Genomic DNA, 21232 nt, shown 5'->3' with positions numbered 1-21232 from the left:
CCATGGATCAGGACTTCCCGTAGATGAACTAATCGAGTTGATTCAGAACTGGGAAGAAGGCATGATGGCTGACAGCTACATTGAATAGGATACATTGGAAAGGGAGGTTGAGGTCCTGCACCTGAATGGACCTGAAATATAGACAAAACTGTGGCGTATTCACTTTACGTAAACTGGAAAGAGGGAAGTGTTTAGAAAAGCCTTTTGCAAGCCCTGATGATGTCCTTCATTGGAAGAAACGCGTCAGCTGTTTGATGTTATTTTGATCATCTTGGATTTACTTGGAGTATTGGAAATGATTCTTTGAACTGTCGTCATTGTGTGATGGACACTTGAACAATAAAGAACAATTTGGGAATCAAGAAATTTTGTGACCCGGTGATATTTGCATGAATTTAGTCCACTCCCTCGAATCATATAAGTAACTGTTATCATGGGTAGGTACAGCCTATGTTTGTAGCATATGCTGATGTAGATCACGTTTTGCATCCTCCTACCATCTAGTGTAGGGTGCATATGTTTGCATGTTTTTTTTCTTTTAAGAAATCTTTGGTCTCTATCGCTTGAGTCCTGTCTGAAGCCACAGTGTACCTGAACAAAGACTCCACCACACCTTCAGATTTAAAAATAATAATAATTCTTATCCATGTTGCCCAAACGTTAATCTCAAGCTCTGGGACCATCTAAGTAGATCTGTGCTCTTTTCTATTATAGTTGTCGATTGATATGTTACAGTATTAGAAACCTCATTGCTGGTCTTGCCTCTTCAAGGTAAATCCACATTGAAGTGCTTCTTTGACTGTGGTTGTATGAGAATGACTCTTTATGTGGGCGTGGTAAAGTGTATTAAAAATGCATCTTTCCAAATCTGCCCAAATTGTAATGCAAAATTTCCACGGTTGGACCAATATTGCTCTTGCGTGACAACAACAAATCAGACTGTAAAGCCTGCAAGTCCATTAGAAACCAAGAACACACTACAGTATCTGCAGGAGTGTTGCTGGGCACACCTAAGGATGCAATGCAGAGACTCAACCGAGCTACTGGCCGAAGGAGCTAACTGAGGATATATGTAAATGGGGCATTCCAGCAGGTCAGCTGGTGTGGAGGAATAGCCTACTAGTCTCATGATGAACTAAGTGTCCAATGCAAGATAAGAGGGTTATGCATTAAGCGGACCAGAGAGAAGCTTCTGGTTTATTTCATACACCTCTGCCACAGCATACCAACTGCCAATTCCAGAGACTGCAGGCGCCTCAATCTACAACCTAGAACTTCATGACTGCAAGATTCCACTGTTCTAGGCTATGCTACAATGTTCTGGTATTTTATACAGTGCAAGCAACATGGGTGATGGACAGATACCACACATCTCCCATTTTTCACAAAATATATTTTCCTCAGATTCTCATCCCAGAGAGCATGGAAAGACAACAGTGTATCGTGTATTTGAAAAATACAGGTAAAATATAAAATTAAGTGAAAGGATTTTCGTTCATGGCTTCACTGAGTTACCATTATACATGAGTACCACTTTAGACTTCTAAAGGTAGTTGAAAGTTAACAATGTAATAACTGTCACTGTATTACTTGAGTGAGTAATCTTTCAAGAAACTCGGGGGTGAGACACCAATCCACTTGATCTGACTCGAACCAGTGTTTCCCTCTTTTGTATCACAAGACTGCAATTCAGGTCTGTCTTCTGACCTTGCTTCACTGTTGTTTTCACGTCTTTCCATTGTGTCTAGGCCAGTAATGCGTTATCTCCCTCCCCAGATTCCATATTCTACCATCCTTTCTATACCGCATTGCGGTAGAGGTTTGACTTTCATTGTTTAAGTAAATATTCACCATTGTTTGCCAGTTGTAGCTTTCACTCCTACCCAGTCACCCACTTTAAACTTGATAATCTTGGTCTTCTGCAATTTGTCAAACCTCTCGTTGCTGGCTGCCTGCAACTTTAACTCCTTTTTTTTTTTCTTCATCCACTGTTGGCCTATATCAACCCTCACCCAGCTTTTGTGCCATTTCATCCACCCAGGTACCAGTTTACCATTGAGCTAGATTATATACTGATACAGATTTGCTCATGCTAAAATGCAGTTCACAAATATTTTCTAGGAATTCTTGTCTTACTTCTGTAAATTCCTGGGAATTTACGAAAGCTGTATAGCTGCACTTGATGCAAGGACATCTACCATGGGTGCACTTTTGAGACTTTCTTTAATAATTGGGCCACTAATTTGGTCTGGCGTTGACCATGACCTTTTGCGTTTCTTAAAATTGTCTATCTTTCTCTGTATCGGCTGGCTTCACTGTGAGTGAAAGTATTCTGCTCTTTCACAAGGAGGTTATCAGCACACAAAATAGTTTTTTTCAGTGCCAGTAACTACTGTGGCAGTGTGTGCTTTCTGAGATCAAAAACTATTTTTGCTTTTGCCTATGTTTGTTATTGGTGTGGGAGCTGCCGGGCCCTCACCATTATAAGATTTTACAAAAACCATGCCAAAACAATTCATACATTGACAAAACTAAGAAGCTGACCACCAATTTCAGACCTACTGGCTTTGCCAATGCATGTCTGGTCTCCCTAGCCCGTGGCCCTCTGGAGGTGTGCAAGTACATCTTCCCAATAAGAATGTAGCGTCGGACAAGCCCAAATCATTTGGTAAGTATGCTGCCTGTGATCTACACCTTGGACATTCATCTATGCGAGCCGGGTAGATTATATGTACTGTTTGTGGGGTGAGGTATACCTGATTTACACGGGTGTATTGAAGGAGCTTAAACTGTGCATTGGAACGCACCTTCTGAACCCCTAGCCATTATCCCTCTGACAGAGGCTCCTCAACTAACCTATCTCATTTCGACTGCACGGGCAGAGCCCCACATGGTACTTCATCTCGTAAGGCTCGATAAAGATGGGACAGCAATCGCCTTCCCTGCGCCAAATATAGCATCACTTTCAATGTGTTAGTACTGGGCACGTCCTCCGGAAACGACGGCCAGTTCTAGGTGATACTTACATTGCATAAATTCCTTCATTTCTCAGAAGCACAATTGAACACCATTGTCAGTTAAAAGGGTGTTGAATAGTCTGAGGTCAAGCTAGTGTCCAAGACAAATTTGATTTGTGGCCATCTTGAATACAAGTCTACTAAAACTAGAATGGGGAATTCCTCTCCTGCCAGTGGTCTAATGATATCCATTGCTGCATCTGACCAAGGACCTTCAGGTAGAGTTTGACAATGCATGGGTGGAGTGTGCAATTTTTGATCTTATCATTAGTGGAGCTATACACTTCTTTATCTCTTTCCACCAGTACATCCATCCCAGGCCACCAAAAGTCAAACCTCAACCATTGCTTGGTTTTAGTGATCCTCAGATGGCCTTTGTGGGCTATGCCAATCATTTTTCTCTTGAGGTTTCAGGAGGTATCAATTTTGTGCCTCTGAAGAGGCATCCAACTAATGATAATTCTTCTCTGACCATCCAATATGGCCTCACACGCTTTTCATTCTTTTCTATACCATTACACCCTGATATTGACAAATCTAGTACTTTTCTTAAAAAGGGATCGGTTTCTAATTTTTTCCTGTTTTCCTCCACAACCAGCCCTTTGGGGCTCACATACACCTTTTCTTCATGTTGTTACTTCCTCACTTTGGTTGTTACCTATTTTCTCTTCCTTTTCAGCATCGTTAACCAATTGGGACAAGCAATCTGCTGCAAGGTTACGTGTATCAGGGATATATATGTTAAATGTGTATTCCTATAGAATAACAACCCATCTTTTTAATTCTATTGGAAATTGTCTCTAGCCCTTTTTTTGAAAACACCCCCTTGAGTGGCTTGTGGTCTGTCCTTAACTTGAACACAGTCCCCCATATAAATGCCTTTAATTTGTTTAGTGCCCAGTACACTGCCAATGCTTCTTTTTCGATTACAGAATAGCTGACCTCAGATTGTCTCTTGAGGCAAAATCAATGGTTTCCTCACCTTTTCCATTTTCGTGTAGAAGTACAGCCCCTTGTCCTTTTTGAATTTTCATCTGTTACACCCGACTCACTCTTGTATTCTCCCTTTCATCAGAGCTGTTATGGATACAGTGCAGTTTCGTGCCTTCCCTCCCGAGCTGCACGTCCTAGATGTTCAGGCTATGATACTGATGTTTTGGCTTCTATCCTGGATTTCGGTGAGAATGCGACTGAAGCTCCTGGGCCTCATGGCCTCCTGCATCCTGCTAGTGACACATACCAGATAGCATACTCAGGCTCTGCAGTGGGACTTGGCGTTCCAGTGGGCGCAGCATCAGAGGAATCTCCCCCATGTGGTCCAGGTCTCTGAGGGAACCTCACACGACCTGCAGTGGAGGCTGACAAACGGTGATTGGGTCAGAGGCAGACCCCGCTCGCGTCCCCAACTGGACCACACAGTGACAGATGCATCACTCCTGGGATGGGTTGGCCATCTGGGAGAGGTGGAGATCAGAGGACTCTAGTCTCCGGCGAAATACAGACTCCACATCAACTTGCTGGAGCTCCGAGCGATTCTCTTGACATTGAAAGCCTTTCTTCCTTCAATCAAGGGAAAAGTGGTTCAAATGTTCATGGACAACACTACCACTATGTGGTACTGTAACACACAGGGCAGGGGGAGGTTATGGATCCTTTGTCAGTAGGAACTGTCTCTCTGTACATGGCTGGAACAGCAGGACTTATCCCTTGTGGTTCCAACACATGGCAGGTTCTCTGAATGCCAGGGTGAACTAACTTGGCTGTTGATGCCTAGCAGATGATGAATGGTGTTTTCATCTGGAGGTGGGGCAAGATCTTACAGAGTGGAGAGAGTCTTGGTTAGATCTGTTCGCCTCTGCCATGAATGTACAAGGTCAGCAGTTTTGTGTGCTGGAGTTTCCAAGGTGGCTCTCGCTCTGAGATGCTTTGTCTCGATTGGAGCGCAGGCCCTTCTGTAAGCCTTTCTGCCCATACCTCTCCTGTCCAGAGTGCTCAAAAAAGTTAGGAGCGACTGGGCCAAAGTCATTCTTGTAGCTTCGGACTAGGCACAGGGAGTCTGGTATCCAGAGTTTCTCCAACTGAGCATTGATTCTCCGATCAAGCTCCTCCTTCAGTAGGATCTTCTGTTGAAGCAGCAGGGGAGGGTCCTCCACCCAAACCGGTCAACTCTACGCCGCCTTGCATAGAGATTAGGAGGCAGCGGGAGATAACATTCGATTTTCCTCCTGAAGTTTGCAATGTTATTTTGGCGGCCCTCCACCAAGACCGTGAACGCCTGCTGGTGGAACAAATTTGTAAAATATTGTACAGAAAGTGTATTGATCCTGTTTATGCTTCCCTCTCAAGTTTTGGTTTTTATTTTGACACTTGTCCAGCAGGGCTCTCACTGGGCACTCTCAAATGGTACATTTTGGGCCTGTCTTCCTTCCAGAGGCTACCAGACTCATTACTTAAATCTCCCATTGAAAATAGATTCCTCAAAGACCTTGTACATGTTCCGACCTTCCCCTTTCATTATGCCTCAGTGGCACCTTAATTTAATTCTCACCTTCCTGATGAGTGCTCCATCTGAACCTCATATATTTACAACAAGGGGTGGTGAGGGACAGAGTCTCTGAATTAAGCAGAATACTCTCACCCAGTCAAGAGATCAGGGCTAGATCCAACACCGTTTTTTAGCTCATTGCACCATCCCAGTTTCAGAACCTGGCTGTATGCAAATTAGTCTGTCCCTGGCCCAGTGCATCATGGGAACAGGGCAGACCAGACTACAAAAGCCAATTCTTACACTGGGAAGGAAACAAGCTTCCGGGGACCGGTTTCTGGCATTACAGCCGTCTTCGGCCCGGCTTGCTTGAATCCTGATGGTGCAATGAGCAAGGGACTCATGTCTGAGTATACCCTTCCACGCTTAGGGTGGACAAAAATATTTACAACAAGGGGTGGTGAGGGACAGAGTCTCTGAATTAAGCAGAATACTCTCACCCAGTCAAGAGATCAGGGCTAGATCCAACACCGTTTTTTAGCTCATTGCACCATCCCAGTTTCAGAACCTGGCTGTATGCAAATTAGTCTGTCCCTGGCCCAGTGCATCATGGGAACAGGGCAGACCAGACTACAAAAGCCAATTCTTACACTGGGAAGGAAACAAGCTTCCGGGGACCGGTTTCTGGCATTACAGCCGTCTTCGGCCCGGCTTGCTTGAATCCTGATGGTGCAATGAGCAAGGGACTCATGTCTGAGTATACCCTTCCACGCTTAGGGTGGACAAAAATATTTACAACAAGGGGTGGTGAGGGACAGAGTCTCTGAATTAAGCAGAATACTCTCACCCAGTCAAGAGACCATCTGAACCTCTGCACAACTGCCCCCTCTGGCTGTTTACCATCAAAACAGCCTTTTTAGTGGCAATCCCTTCTGCAGGAGGGTGAGCAAATTGCAGGATTGGTCATCCAAGCCTTCTTACCTGGCAATGTTACTTATAAATTGGTGCTTAGCACTTGGGCCTCTTTCCTCCCGTAAGTGGTAACACCATTCCATGTGGGGCAGTCTGTCAACTTGCCTACCTTTTATGGTCCTCCGTATCCCTCTAGAGAAGGGGGGTTGTCTGGACCCAATAAGAGTGTTGTCGTTCTACCTTGATCTCACTAAAGAGTTCTGGGTGGACCACAAACTCTTCGTGGGGTAAGTTGGAATAAAGAAAGGTCGTGCAGGGCAGAAGAGGACTATCTCGCACTGGGTCGCCCACTGCATCAAACTTTTCTATGCTCTAGCCAATAAACGGCCACATGAAGGCTTAAGAGCTACCACGGCAATGCAATGTGAGGGATTCCGGTCCTTAACTTTTGTCAGGCAGCAACATGGGCTTCCCTGCACACATTTACCCAGCACTACTGGACGGACAGTCAACTGCGCAGGGATGGCCTTTTTGGCAGCTCTGTCCTGCAGGACATCCTGGTCTAAACTTGTTCGAAGTCACTCCTTTGGGGATGGTATTGCTTGGGTATCTATTTAATGGTAGTAGTAGTAGTAGTAGTATTTAATGCTTGTTAAGCGCGGCTGTCACCCGAAAGGGTATCCTGGCGCTGAGACCGTATCTAACATCAGGCAAGATGTATTACAATGCTCTTGGAGGTAAGGAAACTGTATCTAGATGTCTCTATCGGATGGGAAAGTTACTTTCCTTTAACTCCTTATCTGATCGAGACATGATCTAGCTGCAGATTCCTTACCGACCCTACTCATGTCCCCCCGCACTGCGGACAGGTTTCTAGGGTCAAGGCTAATCTCTTTCAGGGCCCTATTTCAGAAACACACCAATGTCCGTGCAGTTCATGGCTCTGCACTTCTGGTGTGGACAGTCATAAAAAGTAATGGACATCAGCACACCAAGGAGGTGCTTATATAGGTGATGGGGATGTCACAATGGTGCAGATGACTCCATTTGAAACCAATAGACACCACCTACTGGCACGCAGGTGTATTGCTCAAAGAAAAATCTTATGGATCCAGACTGATGCCTGGGAAATTCAAAGGTAAGGAATCTGCAGCTATATCGGGTCTATCAGATAAGGTATTACCGAAGGTAAGTAATTTGTCCATTGGGGATGCTGGCTACATGCATAGACATAGCACCACACACAAGGTTATACTTGCGCCCACTGCAAAAGTGTTTTGTGGGTTAGTGGTCACAAATGACTGATCAGTGGGAAAATATAGTGTTGGTTAAGCCCAGAATACAACAGTCTTTGATGCTCCAGACAACAAAAAAATGTTGCTGTGCAGGCCATTTCTGGACCTTCAACTGCAGGTGGCCATTACCATGGATGCCACACTGTTAAGGCGGAGGGGGGGGGCATGCCTCAACCACATGAATGTAGTGGGTACCTGGATGCCAGAACAAAAAAAGTCATCCATTTTTTGGCAGCTCATGGTGATGCTACTTTCACTCAGAGCACTTTATATGCTTATTCGAAGGATATGGGTCCTGGTAAGGATAGACAACATGACTGCTATGTACTACATTCAGAAGCATGGAGGAGACTCACCTCAGCTGTCCGCTTTAGCTCACAGAAGCAGTGAGCCAATCTCAGTCACATCCACCTACTTTTAAGCACCTTCCTGGGTGGTGGACAGTGACTTTAGGGTCCTGGTATGCTGTACACATCGAGTGCAGGGGTTGGAAAGGAATTCCCAAGTACTTGAATATTTTCAGAAATGCGGTGCACCCACTTCGTGTTTCTTTGCAACCACAGAAAATGTAAAATGTCCACACTTATTCTCCAAATAACCACAGTCAATGGGCTGTGCACAATGGATGAACTGGTCAGACATATTTGCTTACACTGCTCCTCCACTAAAGTTGATCCTATTTGGTGACTAAACTGAGGCAGATGACCATGACTCCTATCCTTTTCCTACCAATGTGGACATGGCAGCCATAGTATGCAGTGCTTCTGGAAATGTTTATGTACATCCACAGGAAAGACTACCCATCAGAGCACACCTATTGAGTCTGCATTAGGGTCAGCCTAGACTTCCCACCTTCAGAAATTAAATCTAGTAATCTGGCTTCTGAGATCTTAAAGTTTGGGTATTTTACGTTCCTGAGGAAGAGTGCTAATTGTGTACTACGCACAGAAGCCAACCAAGTGTGTTATGCTGCATAATGGAAGAGAACAGCTAATTTCTGCATGAATAAATGGGTAGAACCACATGTACAGGGTACTATATGCCATTTGTTGCACCTTCAAAAGATCAACTTGGTATACACTTCTGTTCAACTACTGCAGTAGCCACTTGCATGCAAAAAAACAAAATATATCTTTGCTCAAGATCCACGTTATTGGGAAGGTCTTGAAAGAATTATTCTTTCAAGAACACTATCAACCCCTACATGGACCAAAATATACCTGCCACGCTCATGGGACCACCCTACAGGCCAATGCTCTCATGTGACATACAGTAAATATTCTGGATGTTAACCTTTCTTGCAATCACTTCACTCACTCCTTGACCAGCCAGCATTGAGTAGAAAAACCTTTCATCCATGGATAGTTATCTTAAACAAATTCTACATTTCTAGGAAAGGTGTTTTTCCCCGGTCCATTTAAATCAGACAATTGAGTTACCTATATTTTCCCACACCCTGAAACCGTGGTAGAAGGAGCACTGCACACATTTAATGGCAGGAGGGCACTTAGGTTTTACATTGATAGGACATACTACTTCAGCAAATCCAATCAACTATGGGCTGCTTTTGCACAATCCCACTTGGGAAATTCTATTTCAAAGTCTGGCCTATCGTGATGGATAGTAAAATGTATACAAATATGCTATTCCAAATCAAAGCTCAATCATTTCTGTTCCCAGGGCACATATACACTAGCTATGAGGGAGCTACTGACTGTGGCTGCCTTAGGAAACATACCAGTAGCAGACATCTGTAATTCTCCAATGTAGTCAACACCTACACTACTAAGTATTATTGTTTGGATTTTTAAGATTGACAGGAACCTTTAGTTCTGTAGTAGGGGAATCTGTGTATAGTCATAATCATGTGAATAGTCCCGCTCATGTGCGTGGACCCCGGAGCAATAGAAATAGTCTCTCGTTGTCCTCTTCTGCAATCCTGCATAGACAAGAGAAAATCAAAAAGAAATAATGCAGCCTGAAACCAACAAGGCTACACTGGCCAGTCCTTCAGCCTGAAGTGAAAAGGATAGCCAGATAGCACTGCTAAGTTTCACACATAGAGAAACTCCCCTTCATAAAGATAATTTTTCTTGATGGAGAGGAAGGGTTGGACAGACAAGCCCCATAGGCTGCCATTATGTGTATGTAAATGGATACTGTGCCTTTAAGGAACCCTCCAGAGACCCTCTGTATCCCATGATGCACAGCCAAAGACTAGTTACTTTCAGTTATTTTTTCCAGCTCCTACTAGCAGGACCCTGGAGCATTGAGCTCTACCTTTTGTGGTATATCTTCAATTTTTTAGCTTTTTTGATAGTATGAGTGTTTCGCTCGACGTCTGGGGCCTTTACCTTCCCTTTGCTGTCTTTTTGGGGCAGTTAGCTCACATTTGTCTTGTCAAAATGCCATCTTTGTTTGACAGGTGCCCAGAATGTGGCAGGAAGAAAGCCAAGTTGGACTCTCACAGGGTTTGTATACTCTGTCTTCCTTCATCTCATGTTCCTGCCTCCTGTGTCATCTGTAAATCATTCTCCAGGAGGACCCTGCGTGACAGGGAGAAGATTCGCCTTCCAGGCCTAGAGCAGAGGAGACAACAGGCTGCAGGTGGGACATCTGGGCATGGAGAGAGCCTATCCTCTTCCACTACCCATGTGTCTGCCTCTGGGGGCTCCCCAGTCGAAAAACGGGCCAGAAACTACGCCGGTCCTGGTTGACGTCAAAGGCGTCAACGTAGAAACCAGGTATGACGACAATTTGCTCCCTGTTGACCCAGGGCTCTGGGTCTAAACGACGTCGAAGATCAGCGTCTAGGAGAAGGACATAGAGACCTAGATCAAGGTAGACGTCGAGGATGTCCCAGTCAACGTAAACGCACCATCGTCATCGATTTGAGTCCAGGAGACATCGGTGCTCGCCATCGACGCGCAGGTCGCAGTCGACAAGAAGATAGACACCGTCGAGAAGAAAGTCGACATTGAGGAGAAAGTAGACTTCGAGGAGGTACCATGGGAGCTCGTAGTAGAGAAGCCTGTCACCCTCTGTGGTCCGCATCTCCAGGTCTGATAATGCGTGAACTTAGCCCAAGGGCATCAAGGCGCAAAGACAGAGAGACATACAGTCTCAGTACCGAGAACAGGACCACTAGTAAGCTTGAGAGAAGAGCCAGGTTTTCAAAAGTCTACGGAAGTCCACCAGAGAAGGCTGACTCGAAAGTTCAGGGGGGAGGGAGTTCCATAATTTGGGAGCCAAGGTGGAAAAGGCTCTTCCTCCCCACCTAGCCCTCGTGAATCTGGGAACCGAAAGCAGATTTCTGGAGGCAGAACGCAGAGTTCTCCTAGGGACATAGGCTGTGACAAGAGACCTAACGCCTTTGGAGCCTGAGCCAAATACAGCTCTGTGGGCCATACATAGGAGTTTAAAGGAAATTCTTGAATGTATTGGAAGTAAATGAAGATCCTTCCTAGCCTGGGTAGCCGAAGCAAGCATGGGAAGGTTCAGGACCATCCTGGCAGCTGCATTCTGCACCATCTGGAGGCGATGGACCGAGCTCTTATTTATGCCGCTGTAAAGGGCATTACAATATTCGAGCCTGGAGGAAACCAGGGCAACTGTTGCCGGTTTCCGAGCTGCGGGGGACAGATACGGGGCGATCTTTTTCAGATTCCTAATAATGGCGCAACAGGTGCGCACTGTTCTATTGACCTGGGGATCGAAGGATAGGGCTGAGTCAATCAGTACTCCCAGATTCCTGGCGGAGTGGATAGGGTGAGGGCAGTCCCCCAAAGAGGACGGCCACCAGTCCTCAGACCACATATCCTGATTTCCTCCGAAAATCAGAATCTCAGTCTTTTCCCCGTTTAACTTTAAGAAATTCCGTACCATCCACTGTGATACTGCCTCCATGCACGCTCTGAATTTGAGGGCTGAGTCGTCAACCGACTGAGTGATGGAAACCATGATCTGGATGTCGTCGGCGTACGACAGTACCTCAAATCCGAACGACATCACCACTTTAGCAAGTGGGGTAACATAGATGTTGAATAAAAGCGGGCTTAATGAAGAGCCCTGCGGTACCCCACATTGCACCGACTGGGAGGAGGAGAGAAAGTTGCCCATCTTAACTCTCTGCTCTCTTTGGTGAAGGAAAGAGGCAAGTAACCTGAGGGTGATGCCATCCACCCCAATCCCCTCGAGCCTGGAGACCAGGATCGACGGGGAGAGGGTGTCAAAGGCTGCCGTAAGATCCAGCAGCACCAGCAGTGTGTCCCCTATCAACCTCAGAATGGATGTTGTTGATCACAACTGTAAGGGCAGACTCTGTGCTGTGTGGGGCCCGGAACCATGTTGCGAAGTGTCCAACAAGTTAGATCTCTCTAGGAAAGTGGACAAATGGCGATTGAGATGGGTCTCGTATCTTGGCCGGGGCTGGGAGAAGTGAAATAGGACGGTAATTCTTTAGGACTCCCGGGTCTCAAGAAGCCTTCTTGAGCAGTGGTATAACAGCTGTGGTTTTCCAGGCTAGGGGAAAAATCCCCTCTGTAATGGCCAAGTTCATAACCTCTAGTAGAGGGGGGAGAACCACCTCTCTACAGGCCTTCAATATTTTCAGAGGACAGGGGTCCAGAGGCGAACATGACTTGGTATCATCAAGAAGGCAATTTAGTTCTTCCAGGGTCAGGTGAGGGAAACCAGTAAAGCGTGGTTTAAAGCTGGATTCAGAAGCCTCATCCTGAGAGAGCAGGCAGAGGAGATGAGGATGCAGAGTTAGTATTCAGCTCCAAGTTGAGTTTCCAGTGAACTAAGGATATCAACAATTTTTGAGTGGAAAAAAGCTTGCGATGTTGTCGCAGAGCTCCTGTGTCTCGACTGTAGGGTCAGCTAATTTAGGTGTTGATAACGTGTCAATTATTTAAAAAAGGTCTCTAGAGGATTTTAAAGAGGCGGTAGGGTTGGTATAGTAGCTCTTTTTTCCTACACTATAGCCTTCTTGTATTCCCTCAACAGTAATTTATGTTGGATTTTTCCCAGGGAGTCAGGATGGGCGTGCCAGGACCTTTCCTTTAGTCTACACTTCTGTCGTAGAAGCCTTAAGATGGTCAGAGTACCAGGGCAGCGAGGGACTTTTCCGGGCAGAGTAGTGTTGCTTGGCAGGTGCTAGTGTGTCTATCGCATTGGATAGAGTGTTAGACAGACTTAATGCTGCTGTATTTGGGTCTGACAGAGAGAGGGAACTAAGGGCATCCATAAAAGGTGCAAGAGTCGCACTATTGACTTTTCTATAGTTCCTTCTGGTTTCCCATAGATTACTCTTGGATTGGTTGGGGACAGTGGAAGTGGCATTCAGATAAAAAAGGTACAGCCCGATGGTCAGACCAGGTCAGCAGGATGGGTATACCGGTCGTTAGTCTGGCATCGTTAGAGAAGATGCCATCCAGCGTGTGGCCAGCTGAATGCGTGGGGCCCACAACCAGTTGGATTAGTCCGCATGCAGTCAGGCCTTCGACTAATGACACCGTATCTCGGGCATCTGCGACCTCTAAGTGAAAATTGAAGTCTCCAAGGAGGGTTAAATTGGGCCTAATAATAAAAGGTTCTAAAAGTTTCCTCATATCTTGGGGAAAAGTGGATCTTGAGCCAGGGTGTCTATAGCAGAGAATGCCTGAAAAGGAGGCTGTGGGGCTAAAATTTATCGAAGTACATTGCCTCAAAATTATCAGAGGGAGAAGAGAGGGGGTCGGTGCGGCAGATAAAGGAATCTCTGAATAGTATTCCCAGCCCACCACCCCTGCGACCGGTTCTGTCCATCCTGGTTAGGACATAGCCCTCCGGGATGGCATCCACCAGATCCGGGCCTGAGGAATACGAACCCCAGGTTTCAGTTCTAAAAACCCATGGGGGTTTCCTTTGCAAGACAAGATCACTAAAGGCCACATTATTTCTGACCAATGATCTGGCGTTTAGAAGTAGGCCTGCCTCCTTCATAGGATTTTCAGTGGGCTTAGCTAGCCCAGGACGAGCCAGGTTTCTTATGGAGTGACGAGTCCGAACTGGTCTTAAAGCACCCCTACAGCAATGCATGGTTAGAAGATTTTCGGGATCTATGGTATGATGACATAACTTAGGAGGAGGTTTTACGGAGAGCAGGGCAGAGAGGAATACAACTCCCGGTCAGCCTGAAAGATGTAGCGAGGCCCAAGTCCGCCTGGCCCCTGGCGCGGACGGGCGCAGATGGGCTGGACTTAGGCGCGACTTTGGCGCGCGTCCGCTATGCGCGGAGAGAGTTCAGGGCTAAATAGAAATCGCCCTAAGCGTTCGGCCCCGCGTGACCCTGTGCAGCCAGTTAGGGCAGGGGGAGGAAATGTTTGCCGGCGCCCTCCACAACAACCGGGAAATCCCGTGGTGGACCGGGGCGCTGGTAGAAGCAAAGTGCAGCAGGTAAGAAAATGCGTGAGTTAGTGAAGTCAGCAAAATACAGTTTTTAAAATTAAAACGAATCACAATTTTTAAAATGAGAGCACTGGTCAGAGCAGCATCGTAGTCATGCAGCTCGAAAGAACAAACGAATGGCAATATTTAAAAACGAGGCATTTAGTTCATGCACTCGGTAACGAAGACTAAAAGGGGCACTGCTTCCAGAGCTTCCTCTTCGAGGCCTGCCAGCAAGCGGAGGAGGGTGATTCATACCTCGGACTATTCCAAAACCTATTCTCCAACCAGGTCGCCAGAACCAGCTCAACTTGTAGCTCCTAGTCAGTCGCTGCTGCGGCCTAGGACGCCTACTCTTCTTCCTCCTCCTCCTCCACGACCACTGATGCCTCCGCCTCCATCTCTGCCACAGCCGCCTCCTCCACCTCAGCCTCTTCCTAGGCCGCCGGTTGCTCCACCTGTGCCAGTGATCCCTGCCGTGCCAAGAAGGCCAATATCTCGATCCCGGCCGAGACATCGCTCTCGCAGCCGGCAACGATCTTCTACCAGATCTCGCCGGCGTCATCGTCACGAGAGGTCACGTTCCAGATATACTAGGGACACGGAGTCCTCTACTGGAGGAAGATACTCGCCGACTGTCGGATTTCCCACCTCCGAGCGTGTCACCTGTCGATGACATTACCATGTTTCAGGCGGTTCTAGTAAGGGGAGCGGCGAAACTGGGCATTGCACTGTCTGTGCCTGTCCCTACTAAGTCTGTGATCTTTGAGACACTACAGCGGAAGCAAGTCTCTCGTCCTCTGCTACCCGGTTTGGAGGAACCAGCGATGGAATTGTTCCTGACTCCTGCCTCATTGAAGTCAGCACCCTCGAGGCTTCAAAAGAAGTACAGGCCCCAGACTTGGACCCTGCATTCCTTCAGGTGGATCCCCCTCCGAATTCAGTTATAGTGGTGGCGGCGAAGAAGCAGCACACTACGGCACCTTCGGCCACAGTTCCACAGGACAAGGAAAGCCATAGACTTGATTCTGCAGGGAGGAAAGTCTGCAGCACTCCAGCCACTTCAATGAAGGCAGCGAGCTTGACTGCTCTCCCGGGCCAGTATGACCGCTCCTGCTGGGAGTCTTCAACAGTTCATGGAATTACTGCCTAGAGACAAACGTGAGGACTTTCAGGAGTTTCTCAGTGAGGGTCTGGTGGCCTCTAATCAGATAATCAGTGCGGCTACGGACACCTCTCTCCTGGCAGCCCATGGATATTGTCATGGTGTGACTCTGCGACACCATTCATGGTTGCGTCTCACTCCCTGAAACCGGAGGACCAGCAACGCATCGCTAACCTGCCGTTCTCGGGTTCCACCCTCATTGGTTCCCATGCGGACTAGGAAATGGCTTGTATGAAAGCTGAGGTTGATACCCTCAAGGCTGTTGGCTTGGAGAAGCCTAAGTAACAGCGTAAGAGTTTCCGCCCCTACCAACAGCGCTACTCTTCCCAACGGTTCCAACGCGGACAGGTCCGTCAGGCTGTGGACAGCAGAAGCAGCAACAGCAGTTTCAGCGGCCCTTTCAGAGACTTCAGAGAGGCAGGGGCAACCAGCTGTCCACATCGGGGAACAAGGCTCCAGCTGGTTCTATGCCCTGAGGGATTACTTCCCCCCCCCCCCTCTTCTGTTACCCACTCCAGTGGGGGGGAAGCATTCAAAATTACTTGGCAGAGTGGAGAAAAATAACTGAGGACAAGTGGGTGCTGAATATTTTTCGCAATAGATACTGTCTGTTTCATGAGCTCTCCTCCATCTATTTCGCCAGTTCGTTCACAATACCTGTTGCGCGAACTTCAAGTGGAGGCCGATACCCTGTTAAGAAACAGGGCGATAGAACTGGTTCCTCCTCCTCAAAGGGGAAAAAGGCTATACTCCAGGTTCTTTCTTGTGCGCAAAAAGGACAAGAACTAATTAAGACCCATTCTTGATTTGCGGCAAGCAAACACATGGATTTGCAGAGAAAAGTTATGCATGCTCTCCCTGCACCAGATTTATCCTCTGCTGCATCAAGGGCACTGGCTATGCGCCATAAATCTGCAAGACTCATACTTCATGTACCCATTGCAAGGAAGCATCGGAAGTTCCTGCAGTTCCTAGTCTGCACCAATCATTACCAATATACAGTACTTCCATTCTCCCTGAAGTTTGCACCCAGGACTTTTTCCAAGTGCATGGCGGTGGTTGCAGCGCACCTAAGGAAGAACAAAGTGTTTGTGTATCCGTACCTGGACAACTGGCTGATCAAAGCCGCCACGTTTCAAGAAGCGTAGCTACATTTCAACAGGATGGCTGTTCTGTTAAACCAATTGGGTCTTCACAACATGTCGAAGTCTGTCCCGACTCCTGTTCAGTGTCTGCCGTACCTGGGAGCCTCCATCGATACACTCCAGGCTAGCGTGTCTCCTTCGGAGGAGCAACGCTTATCGATCCTTCGGAAGGTTCAGACTCTCATGTCCGTTCCATCTGTGACGGTGAGGACAGTCAGTCTGTTCCGAAATATAGGGTTTTGAAACTGTTCTCCTAGTGTGATTCTTTTCCCCGGGTAGAGTGGCCCTTGTGTGAGCATTATATCTGCCAGGTCCAGATGAAGGTGGCATACTATCATCTTGCAGCCACCGAAATGCGTCGACCACTGCCCTGAGAACATCCTGCTTCTTGCAGTTTCTGTCTTTGGTATTTCCAATTACATTGTTACCGTGTAGTTGGGTTTCCCAGATATGTTATGAATGTGAAAGTTTGTCTGGTTGTGTGAGAGTAGGGTTTGAATGAGTCGGTATGAATTTGTATTGTTTCTCTCTACTGGGGTTTATTTGATTCAGTTGTATGTATTGTCTTCTCATTTTGTGATTATTTATAAATGTATAATTTATGTTGAAAATGAAAAATATGTAAATACGTGCATATCAAGTAAAATATCTTTGACAAAAGAAATAAAAAACTAAATTTTTATAATTGTTGGAATATTTTGTTTAGTGGGTTAATAATTTGGCGTGGGTGCTCACTGAATGTATGTGGATTGATTCCATTGTACAATAATGTAGGTCATGAGGGAGACTACTCTCGTGTCTTGATATTTTCCCCTTTTCTCCCTGACCGCTATCTGTTTTTTTTAGTGGGGGTCCCCTACTTACTGCACTAGCTGAAAGCCTTCCAGCCATCTTTTTTAACCAGTTCCCTGCTTGTACAGACTGACAACACAACAACAATGTATTACCTCAACAAGCAGGGGGGCTCAAGATCGCGCCCACTGTCTCGGGAGGCGCACACTATCGGAACCTGGCTGCTGGCCAGGGACTTGACTATCACAGCGACTCATCTGCCAGGTGTGCAGAATGCACAGGCAGACGTGCTCAGCAGGCTCGTTCAAGAACATCAAGCATGGGTCTTAAACGACGAGATGTTAAGAGACATCTTCACAAGAATGGGCACTCCAGAAATCGATCTTTTTGCCACTGCAGAAAACAGCGAATGCCGAGAATTCGGCTCCAGTTACCTACCGGGGACGCTGGGGAATGCACTGTGGATCAACTGGTCGAACACCTTTCTCTACGCTTTTCCACACTTTCCCCTGATCCCAAAAGTGTTGATCAAGCTATCCCAGTCCTGGGCCAGGATGATCCTCATTGCTCCGGAATGGCCTCGGCAGTGGTGGTTCACCAACCTCCTACACCGTTCTCTCCTGCCGCATCTTCGACTTCCGTGTCGGTGGGACCTTCTCACGAAGTTCGGAGGGCAGATGGTGGATCCCGACCTCTCATCATTGAATTTGGCAGCATGGCTCCCGAGCTGGTGCAATATGGACATTTAAATCTTCGTCGGAACTGCATGGGGATATTAAAAGAAGCAAAGAGACAGTCTACAAGGACTTCCTATGCGTACAAATGGAAGAGATTTTGCATTTGGTGCTCTTCTAAGGATGCAGACCCTACATCCTGCAAGGAGGATTTCATTCTCCCGTACTTGGGCTCAATCTGGCCTTAATTTTCATTCCATTAAGGTTCACCTAGCTGCTTTAACTGCATATAGGAAATGCCCTTCACAAACTTCCTTTTTCCAAATCCCAGTCATCAAAGATTTTCTGGAAGGTTTGAAGAAGGTGTTTCCTCCCATTAGGCGTCCTTCGCCTCCGTGGGAGCTTAATGTGGTGCTGTCTAGACTAATGAAGGAGCCTTTTGAGCCTATTCATAAGGCTTCTCTACAGCATCTATCCTGGAAGACAGCTTTCCTTGTAGCTATAACATCTGCTCGCAGAGTGAGTGAGATCCAGGCTCTCTGTTGCCAAGAGCCCTATACTGTGTTTCATGCATCTAAGGTTGTCATGAGAACTCACCCAAAGATTCTTCATAAGGTGGTATCAGATTTCCATGTGAATCAAACTATCACTTTGCCCACGTTTTTCCAGCATCCTTCCTCTCAGGTGGAGAGGTCCCTTCATTCCCTTGATGTGAGAAGGGTGTTGAAATTGTAATTAGATAAGACCAAGGAGATTTGTAGATCGGATCAATTATTTGTTAATTATGGATCAATCAGGACTGGTCTTGCAGTCCATCTCTAGGTAGATTGTGTCCTGTATTCAACTGTGTTACCAGAAAGCTAACAAGACTCTATGTGGTAAGCCTAAGGCTCACTCTACCAGAGGTAAAGCTGCTACAACGGCTTTGCTACGCAATGTCCCCATTACACCTGTAGGGCTGCCACTTGTAAGTCAGTCCATACCTTTGCTAAACACTACTGCCTGGACTCTGATGCCAGGGCAGATGCTCAGGATGGGCAGGCTTCACTGAGAAATGTATTTGCGCAGTAGTGGATCTGTCTGTTTCTTCCACCGCTGGGTTTGGTTTGTTTGGGATGGGCTTGCCATTCTATTCACTTAATTATACACCGAGATCCCCTACTACAGAAGGAGTAGTTTCTTACCTGTAACTCCAGTTCTGCAGTAGGGGTATCTCTGTTATAGTCCTAAGCAACCCGCCCTCCTCTCCGGTGGATGAAACAAAAATATCCTGAATGCAACAGGCTTGGCTTTATACACCTTCAAAAAGAACTGAAAGTGCCTAGTCTTTGGCTGTGCATCATGGGATACAGAGGGTCTCTGGAGGGTTCCTTAAAGGCACGGTATCCATTTACAAACGCATAATGGCAGCCTATGGGGCTCGTCTGTCCAACCCTTCCTCTCTATCATGAAAAAGGATCTTTGTGAAGGGGAGTTTCTCTATGTGTGAAACTTAGCAAAATGTTTAAATTTCAGTGTTATCTAGCTATCCTTTTCACTTCAGAATGAAGTACTGGCCAGTGTAGCCTTGTTGGTTTCAGGCTGCATTATTTGTCTTCGATTTTCTCCTAAGTGTCTATGCTGGATTGCAGAAGAGGACAACTTAAGAGACTATTTCTATTGTTCGGGGGTCCACGCACATGGGTGGGACTATTCACATGATTATAACCAAGATTCCCCTCTTACAGAACTGGAGTTACAGGTGAGAAACTACTCCTTAGCCAACCTGTATTAAAGAGTTTAGTGCGAACATCGACCTCTTTTGCTCACTAGCAACTGCTTTTTTCATGGGACTGCACTCCTTTATAGAATATGCAGAGCATGTGATCTACATCAACACTCACTACAAACCGAAAACGTTACCCTGTAACTGTGGCTGGTAGTGATGTAGATTCACTTGTGCCCATCCACTTCATCGGATGCAATCGGAGGTTCCAGATGTTTTTTCATGATTTTTGCATCTTTCCTTACAGCGTATCATACACCTTTGCTGTCCTGCTTCACACCACTCTACTTGTATCATTCACCCATTAACTAGGAAAAACGCAATATGATGGGTAGTCTGTCATGGTTCATTCTGGACTTCAGGAAGTAGTCCTAAGATTCTGGAGAATGGGAAGTGGTTGCTGACTGCACTGCACATTCCTTCTTTATACAGCCACATGCCTGCATGTTGTACCCTCAGATTGTTTTAGTTTACAGATAAAAATGGACTTAGATACCTTGATTGACGCTGCACACGGTCCATTCAGTGAACACTGACCCAAAGAGGAAGCGGTTGATTGAGACAGATTCCTTGGTTTTTCCCTTCGAGGGCAGCCCAGCCTCTGACACAGAACCCCAAAACAAGCTGCTTTGGATTTTCTTTTATCTTGTCCAGTAAATGTGTTTTTATATGAACATTAGCAAGGCGAGGGAGCTCCATTTTAGGTGTCAAATTGCATGCGGACAGTGCAACGTTTGTCTTAGAGAAGGTTTGGATATCTACCACCCACCAGGGCACTAATAGGAAATCGTTTACAGAGTACAGTAACTTACTACAGTTTTATTTTGTGCTAGAGCTTTATTTTACGTAGACCAGCAGTTTTTGCAATGGATAGGTGGAAATGTGTTAATCTTCCATTGATAGCAAGCAGAGAGGCAGCTGCCTAAATTGGGTGTCATCTCAAATTTCTAGAAGATAATTGTCTAACATATTGAATCTCTTTGAGCATCACTCACTAGGTGTAATGCTAGTAAAGTAATGACTTGTACTTTGAAGTGCCAAGTTGTGTACCATGATTCAGTAATGATTTTCTAACACGCAGCCAGCTTAAAATGAGTGCTTGCTTTTCAGAGAAGTGTTTCTGAAAACTCACTTGTTGCCATGGATTTCTCTGGACAAACGGGAAGAGTTATCCAAAATCCTCTAGAAGCCGAAAGTGCCGCCATTGAGGAAGGACATGCATGGAGGGTAAGTGTGATAATTATTTTGGTTTGTTAGATGACTGAGTGAATGATGAAGAAAGACTCCATTGACCTATCATAGCTGCCAATATTCCTACATGTTGCAGTTTCTAGTGACACAAGGTAGTCCCCTGATTTGCCACCAACTAGTCCTGCACCCCCCCCCCCCCGGTTTCTGTTCTGTCCACTAAATACCCATGATTCCAAACTTAGCTTTCTACATGCTGCCCAACATGTTCATGCTCCCTACATACAAAACCAAACAAAAAAGCACACATTTTCTGCATCTCACGAGTGACATCTGCAGTATAGACGGAATATCACATAAAAGCC

At 46.3% G+C, this 21232-nt stretch overlaps 1 protein-coding gene across 4 annotated transcripts in view; it reads left to right on the top strand.

The window, feature by feature from the left end:
- The window catches only part of GRB10 (growth factor receptor bound protein 10), an 807319-nt gene that overhangs the window by 726774 nt on the left and 59313 nt on the right, over window positions 1-21232 (top strand). For all 4 annotated transcript variants that reach the window (XR_013610607.1, XM_078688120.1, XM_078688119.1 and 1 more), the window contains one exon: window positions 20790-20906. Coding sequence is in view for 3 of the 4 variants with exons in the window: in XM_078688120.1 (XP_078544246.1) it covers window positions 20790-20906 (117 nt within the window). In the remaining variant the exon portion in view is untranslated. The remainder of the gene's footprint in view (window positions 1-20789; window positions 20907-21232) is intronic.

This window comes from Lissotriton helveticus, chromosome 4_1, assembly GCF_964261635.1.
Source record: "Lissotriton helveticus chromosome 4_1, aLisHel1.1, whole genome shotgun sequence".
In the NCBI taxonomy this organism is placed as follows: domain Eukaryota; kingdom Metazoa; phylum Chordata; class Amphibia; order Caudata; family Salamandridae; genus Lissotriton; species Lissotriton helveticus.
The sequence above is the reverse complement of the archived record's forward strand: the minus strand, read 5'-3'. Positions and strand labels throughout refer to the sequence as shown.